The 7,967-nt window shown below is 36.7% G+C and overlaps 1 protein-coding gene and 1 pseudogene across 3 annotated transcripts in view; one reads left to right on the top strand and one right to left on the bottom strand.

The window, feature by feature from the left end:
• PEX7 (peroxisomal biogenesis factor 7) overlaps window positions 1–7,501 on the top strand; it is an 86,709-nt gene extending 79,208 nt beyond the window's left edge. For all 3 annotated transcript variants that reach the window (XM_078370166.1, XM_078370167.1, XM_002747059.6), the window contains one exon: window positions 7,020–7,501. In XM_078370166.1, coding sequence (XP_078226292.1) covers window positions 7,020–7,088 — 69 coding nt within the window. In that variant the 3' untranslated portion in view covers window positions 7,089–7,501. The remainder of the gene's footprint in view (window positions 1–7,019) is intronic.
• LOC144582214 (small ribosomal subunit protein eS7 pseudogene) lies at window positions 4,284–4,957 on the bottom strand (annotated as a pseudogene).
• Window positions 7,502–7,967: the final 466 nt, after the last annotated feature.

Here is a 7,967-nt window from a genome sequence, read left to right on the forward strand (position 1 = left end):
TTTAGTACAGATTTTGGTTTGTGGAGTTTTTTTTTTTTTTAATCTTTATTTGGCTTTGTGGTTTGATCTATAAACCACCTCAGCCCATTTAGAACTCAGCAGGGTCCAAGTCTCAAGGAAAGTAAATAAAAATATTGTCATTAACCATAGCTTAAATGATTAATAAAATTTTCTCATGTCTTTCAGTAGAAATTCTGGATCCTGGCTTATGTAGAGGAGGACCAGGATGTTATATGAACTTTTGATTTAGGAATGCTTCAGGGAGGACTTGGGTTTTTGTTTAAAGATAGTTCAATCATGTTACCTCTTAGTCCTCCTCCCAATTCTGTCTCCTCCTATCTCATGTTAACCTATCAGATTTGATTCTTAAATTTTAAATAAAAATGTAAAAATATGGCACAAAGTGTTTTCCATTATATTATGGCATATTCTTATTCTTTCTCCTCAGGAAAGAAAGAGAATTCTTCCTTAAGAAGAATATTTCAGTCCTGCCAAGTTTTGAATTTCTTTTAGTCAACAACAACAAAATGCTTGCACAAGTATCCCATCTTAGTTCACATGACAAAAACCCAGTTAAAAAATTGATACATGTCATACTCTTTATCAGAGGTCCTCATTTCTAGCTGAATTTTGGAAAGGGCCGCAGATGATTACAATGCCCAGCTGAAGAATACTCTAGATTCATGTTTGGGGTCAGGAGTTGAGAATCTGAAGAAAATTATGGATTATCTCTTCCTTCGCACCAGAATGAAATATACACAAAATGTTGCATGTATGAACTTTCTGAAGCCTATCTGTAGACCTTGGCTTCAAGACTCGAGACTGTATATCAGCCCAGTGTGGAGCCAAGATCCCACTTGGAAGCCTGATGCTAGGGAAATGGGGACCAGTCTGTGTGACCGCCAGATGATTCTCATGCACACTAAAGCTTGAGAACAACCACTTTCTAGAATTGCCTCCATTAAACTAAATACAGTTTAATGTATGCCTTTGGTCTACTGGAGGATTGAGATGTTGGGTTTTTTACAGCCATATGAAGTAAGATTTTTTTTTTATATAAAGCTGCTCTGTTGGCACTGAATAATTTTTGTAATGGGGGCATATTATATATTTCTCTTATAGTCAAGTACTAGAAAAAACTTTTATATCCTCTGATGAGCTGCTAAATTGATCATATCTGTGTATCTTATATTATTATTTGCCTTTAATTTCATACTCAATTTTAGCAGTTCTTCTCAGTCTCTTTTTTAAGTATAATTATCTACCCCTTTTCCCAATTTCATAATGTTTGTTCTGTTAATGAAGTGGTTTTTCTGTTACTCACTGTGTATGTCCTATAAGAAAGCAAGAGTTATTATGTTTCATGGAAATAATGGTTACCCCCTTGAGATAGTAAACTGAATCCCCGCGTGTGACCATGCTAAAGGATAATTTTCAAAGCGGTGACATGACTCTCCTAATATGAAGATGTATCAAAGATTTTAGTTAACTCGTTTATGTAACTCAAAGATTTTACAGCTAGCTTAAAGGAACTGAAGAACAGACACAGGCAATCATTGAGTGCTGAAATGAATTAACTAATAGGTGCAAAACTGGACACTATCCACAGGGAAATAAGACCTAAAGTTTGGAGTTACCTCTTGAAGGAGTTGGGGGTGGCATCATTTGCAGCTCTAGAAGACAGCATTCCCTTGCAACTTTAATGGATGGGAGTCATTTGCATTGCTGTTGGTTTTCTGTAATCTGCAGAGTTGTAAAGTAATCTAGTGAGAAAGTGAAATGCACAGAGCTCTGTAGAAACAAGTAACCCATATGGTCCCTAAGAAAATGCCAGCCTCCCACTGAAAGGACACTTAGTCATCTTTTTTCTGGTTTCAATCTTTCACAATTTTTCTGATAGCAAGATAATGGGCAAAGAAGTGGGTTCATATATAAGGGACTGAAACTGAGAAAGAGAATCTTGGGTAGGTGGAAAAGGAGATTCCTATCATCATCTTTCTCATTCTCTATCCTGAGGCTGGCCTTGAAGGAGTCTTCATGGGCAGGCATGCATTCTTGGGGATGGGAGGGGAAGCTTTCCTCATGAGGAAGCAGTCTGGGAGCCAGGAAAGATGCCTCTTTGTTTGACAAGCTAAAGAATGAGTGTACCTCATCCTATAAAGCTGATTATTTATTTTCATGCCATTTTATTACTTACTTTTTCTGTTGACACTTTTTTTTTTGCAAAATCTTTTTTTTTTTAACGTGTATCTTTTTGTTAGCCCTTATTTTTAGTACAGTTTTTTTTTTAATGTCTCTTAGGCTGACCACAGATAGGTACCATGGAGCATTAAGAAAGAACCCGTGTTTACTTTCCATTCTGGAATTAGAGGGGAAGCAGTGCTACCAGAAGCCAGTGCAGTGGTGATGACAGTGACTAAGAGGTCCCTTGGGGACCACATGGCACAACAGTTTTTCCTTACCAGGAAGTTCCTATAGTGGCAACCTTGGAGAATCTGGAGCCTCTTTGTTAATAAAGTGCTTTTTTTCTTACCTTATTATTATTATTTTCTTTATTGTTAGCTTGTTTAAATTTGTAGAGCCAGATAGCGTTAATTAACAAATAGAGAAATGTTATTTCCATCAATTTGAATTATTCTATTCATAATTCTATATCATTGCAGTTTTAGATCTAGCTTATATTACCAATTAAGTATAGATTTATGAATATTTGCTGAATCAGTGGCCCTGACATTTGGTAGTTATTATAAGTCCTGAGTAAATAAGAATCTGGATTGAAGAGTGCTGAATAAGGTTTTGGAAACACAATTTATAGATACTTTGCACTAGAAACCTAAGTATTATTTCTCTGATTCTCTTTTCTCCAGGAGTTGATGTTTAACATGTGGAAAGGCCCAACTCTTGAAAAAAATATGCATAGATGAGACAGGTATAATTTAATGATCTTTGTGTCCCATGGTATAAAAACTTAAAACTGCAAGATTAGGCAAATAATGATTTTCATTTTGCCTTTTCTATGAGGCACTGTTTTTAGTGGATACATTCAACAGGTTTAGATTCTGGTTGTGGCTCTGCCACTCTCGTGTGAACATGAGGACAGAGTTAATCCCTGACATCTAAATCTATAAAATTAATTTGTTGAACTAATATTCATTGAGTTATGCTCTAATAAGACATGGTCCATGCCTTCAAAGAGCTGAAGACAACTCTGTCTTCAGTCAGTAAAATAAGTACAAACAAGTATTATGGGTACTATGAATGGCTTCACAGAGGTGGTGATGCCTAAACTGATTCTTAAAAAGAGAGACATCTCTGGCAGAGTAAGAGGGGACAGAGGAGCAGACAGAAAGGCAAGGAAAAGAAGTATTAAGGGGAAGGGATAAGTAAAGAAACAAGAGCAAAGAGGCATGAACAGCATGCTTGGATTTGAGGCGTGAGCCTGGTGCAATGAGAAATGAAGAAGTGGGCAGCAACCGGATGCTGAAGAGTGTGGTTTTTAAATTTTTTGACTAAAATGCTGTCTGTAGTTTGGATTCTGATCTCAGAACATTGCTAGTCAATGATAAGGAGTGAGTATTACCCTGATTAATTTGAACGGTTCTTGTATTGAAAGTTAGTGATAGCTAAGAAATTATGTTAGTCAAAACGGGGGTTCTCTTGTGTAATTTTCAGCCTTTGTATATAACCATGAAAGGATGGGAAATGGAGTGCAAGTACTTTTGGTCAAAATCTCTCTTGCTACTTCATCTTTCATATTTTTTCTTCTCTTTTTTCTACATTTTTTCTTTTTTAATTGTGGAAAACATACAAAGTAACACAATAGGATAATGAACTTCATTACTTAGCTTGAGCAACTATCAACGTTCTAACTTTATTTGTTCCTGTACTCGCACCCCTTGTTCAGTTGTTATCCCTGACATTACTTTTACTATTTTAGGTATAATTAACATATATGGAAATTTACAAATCTTAGACATTTTTGACAGATATGCCTCTGAAATCCACAACCTCCCAATTATTTGATCTTTCTCCCAGTTTCCTTTTTATGCCTTTCCAATCTCCCCATCCCCACCCCTCCCTCCAGGTAAGTAAAGTAACATTGTTCTGATTTTTTTAACCTTAGATGAGTTTTGCCTGTCTTAGGCTTCTCTATAAGGAACTCTTCTGTATGTTCCCACTTGTTTCTGACCTTTTACCTGTGAGCTTCATCCATGGTGCTGAGCCTGTTAGCAACTCCTCCCTTTGTTTTGCTGAGCACATTCTGTTGTATGAATTTACTCCAATTTGTTATCGATTTTTTTGTTAGTGGGTATTTTGGTTGTTTTCATTTTTTTTTAACTGCGAATATATTTAGTCATTTTGTTTACAATCGAAACTCTGGGAATTCAAAATAAACATCCTTGCCCGTGAGCTTCTTCTTATAGACACCAGAAAAAGTTTCAACCTTGTGTTCCACATTGTTCTGCTGTGCTTTGTCCAAATGAACCTTTAGGAGCCAACTGCCATCCAGTTTCACGTGGATTCTCTTGCCCTCAATTTTGCTTGGGAAGACCAAGTCCTCAAGGATTGTGTCATGCACAGCTGTCAGAGTACGGCTTCTGGGACACTTATGCTTATTTTTTGTACGGCTTTTTCGAGTTGGCTTAGGCAGAATTATCCTTTGAGCGATAAAGACAACATGCTTCCCACTGAACATTTTCTCTAAGCCATACTAGCCAGACTTGGATTTTTCTGGAAAGATTTTAGTTGAGGAATGGGAACAAAGATTATGATAGCTTTCCGGCCACCACCAACTTCAGTTTCCTTGGCTGCCATAATATTCAGCTCCCTGAGCTGAGCCTTGAGGTATGAGTTCATCTCCAGCTCTAGAAGAGTCTAGAAAATGCCGGACTCCACTCATCTGGCTTCTCGCCATTGGGCTTCACGATCTTGGCACTAGAACTGAACATGGTTTTCTCCTTGGTGAGCACTGACTTAGGAAAAGACCCAAATTTCACGAGAGCACATCAAAATCCTGTGGCAGAAGGTTTTTCTTTTCTTTTCTTTTTTTGAGACAGAGTTTTACTCTGTCGCCCAGGCTGGAGTACAATGTCACTATCTCAGCTCACTGCAACCTGTGCCTCCCAGGTTCATGCGATTCTCCCACCTCAGCCTCCCTAATAGCTGGGATTACAGGTGGGCACCACCACACCCAGCTAATTTTATGTATTTTCAGTAGAGTCAGGGTTTCACCATGCTGCCCAGGCTGGTCTCCTGACCTGAGATGATCCACCCACCTTGGTCTCCCAAAGTGATGGGATTACCGGAATGAACCAGTGTGCTCAGCCTTGTTTTTGATTTTTCTGCTATTGTGAATGAAGTTGCTATGAACATTCTTATCTACATAGTTTTGTAAACATATGTATCCATTTTTCTTGGACAAACATCTGGGAGTGGAATTACTGGGTCAAAAGATAAGTATGTGTTTAGCTTGGTAAGAAACGGCCAAATTGTTTTTGAAAATGGTGGTACCATGTACATCCCTACCAGCAATATATGCAGTCACAGCTGTTCCACATGTCTACTGACATTTGGTGTTGTCGATCTTTAATTTTAGCCATCCTAGTGAGTAGATGATGGTATCTCATTGTCATTTTTATCTGTATTTCCCTCATGCCTAATGATGTTGAGCATTGTTTTATGTGCTTACTTTTGCCCATCATTTGTATTGGATTTGTCTTTCATTATTGAGTTGTATTAGTTCTTTATATATTCTGGATACAGTTATTTGTCAGGTGCATATTTTATGAATATTTTATATAACTGTGTCTTGCCTGTTCAGTTTCTTAAGTGTCTTTTGATGAGCAAAAGTTTTATTTTTGATTGAGTGTAACTTGCCAAATTTTTGTGGTTATTACTTTCTGAATTCCTAAGAAATCTTTCTTTACCTCTGTATTGAGAATATATTTTCCTGGTTTTTTTTTTTTCCTAAACATGGTATACTGTTTGCTTTTATATTTAGGTCTATAGTCCATCTCCAATTCATTTTTGTGTGCAAAGTTGGGGTCAGGATTCACTTTTTTCCATATGGATATTCAGTTGTTCTACCACCATTTATTGCAAAGACTTTTCCTTTTGCTCTTGAGTTGTTTTGGTACCTTTGTTGAAAAGCATTGGTCCAAGCATAGGGCCTGTTCCTGTTCTCTTCCTTTCGTCTACTTGTCTTTACCTAATCCTACACTGTCTTGATTACAGTCGTTTCATGTTAAGTCTGGAGGTCACCTAATGTTAAGTCGTGCAGCTTTGTTGTTTCTTTTCAAGATTCTTTTGGCTAAGTCCTGTACATTTCCACGTAAATTAAAACAAAAATAGCCTCATCCACTTTTATTAAAAAACTAGTATATAGAAATACAACTGATTTTCATCTATTGGTTTTATACCCTGAGACAATTGCTACACTCACTAAGTTTTTACTGCATAGTTCCTGAACACCGTGGACTGTCTTCCCTTTATGTTTCCCTATGGCTTTGTAGATGTGAATGTCTTTGTCTTTTATGTCTGGTTCCTACAGAGGGCCAGTGGGAATGCCATGGCATTGTGACGTTGTATAACACTGTCCCAGTTGGAATCATAGAGTCCCCCTAAGAGTCTGTTAGTGCACCTTCCACACTCAGTCTTGAATGAGCCATTTTTTGAAGGCAAGAGCTTTACTTTATCTTCCTCTCTATTCCCACAATATTGAGCACAGTATCTTGTCCACAGTCTGGGAACGTATCTTTTCAACATTTATCTCAGATGGTGGGGTGAAGGTGTGGAACATTCTTGTAGGAAACCTCAGTCAATTGGAAATAATCCCTGATGTTTATCTTAAAAAGGGAAAATAAACCTTTTATCAAAAACTTAGCCCTATGTTTTTTCTATTTAAAATATGTTTACTAGTGGATGATTTTTGACACTCTAAATGACTTGGGCTTTTGCTGCCAGTTTTGAACTTTTGAACATCTAAATACGTTTCTTCTTATTTCATTTTTGTTTTATAGGTGGCTGACTGTTCTTGGGATGAAACGATAAAGATATATGACCCTGCTTGTCTTACTATTCCTGCTTGAGATACACGACTCTGGTTAGAAACAGAGGATGTTGGCTGAAGAACCGCTTAACAGGGAATAAATTAACTATGGAAAACATAGGCATTATGCTTTTATGTGTAATTCAGATTTCAAATATTTCAAATTTACCCTGGAATCAGTTTTGAGGGAGCTGATATGGACTTTGGCTCACTCATTAAGCCTGATACATAAGCCATATTTCCTAAAATTCTAAGGAATAATTAATGTTATGGTATATCTTGTAATATCTATTAAAATGTCTCTGCATCATAAATGGATTAAAATATGGGAGATCAGTAGATTATACTTATATAGATAGTGATATGTTTTATTTTTAATTTATGTCATTTTTGATGTAAAATATAATCACTGCTATGGATGAAAATAAAAATAAAGCATATCTGTTGATCATTTATCCTTTTATGACTTCCCCCAAAGGACTGCTCTTTGTATTACATTGTATATATGAATACAGTACTATATATGATAGAGATATATCTGTGATTCAGTAACATGGCACTAGAATACAGTTAATTTATTTATTTAGTAGCTGTTTACTGAGCATCTACTCAGTGCTTGACATACAGACTGAATGAGATTCTCTTTAAGAATGTGGAATGCTGTGAGCTAAGAGCTTACTTTAAAAAAAAATTATTCACATATTTTTAGATATTGTACCCATGACTGTGTAAGTTTGTCTTCTCACTTCTCTAATATCAAAACTTTTAAAAACTGTCAATTGAACAAGCAGTTTTTGGTCCTACTAAGGCTTCTAGCTGTTGCCCTTGAAACCAGCCCTAAGTCCTGCCATACATGCTCCTTGCCACCTCCCTAAGTTTTCCTGAAAGAGCTCTAGGTGCAGATGAACTGAAAAAAAGA

This window comes from Callithrix jacchus, chromosome 4 (genome assembly GCF_049354715.1).
Source record: "Callithrix jacchus isolate 240 chromosome 4, calJac240_pri, whole genome shotgun sequence".
Taxonomy (NCBI): domain Eukaryota; kingdom Metazoa; phylum Chordata; class Mammalia; order Primates; family Cebidae; genus Callithrix; species Callithrix jacchus.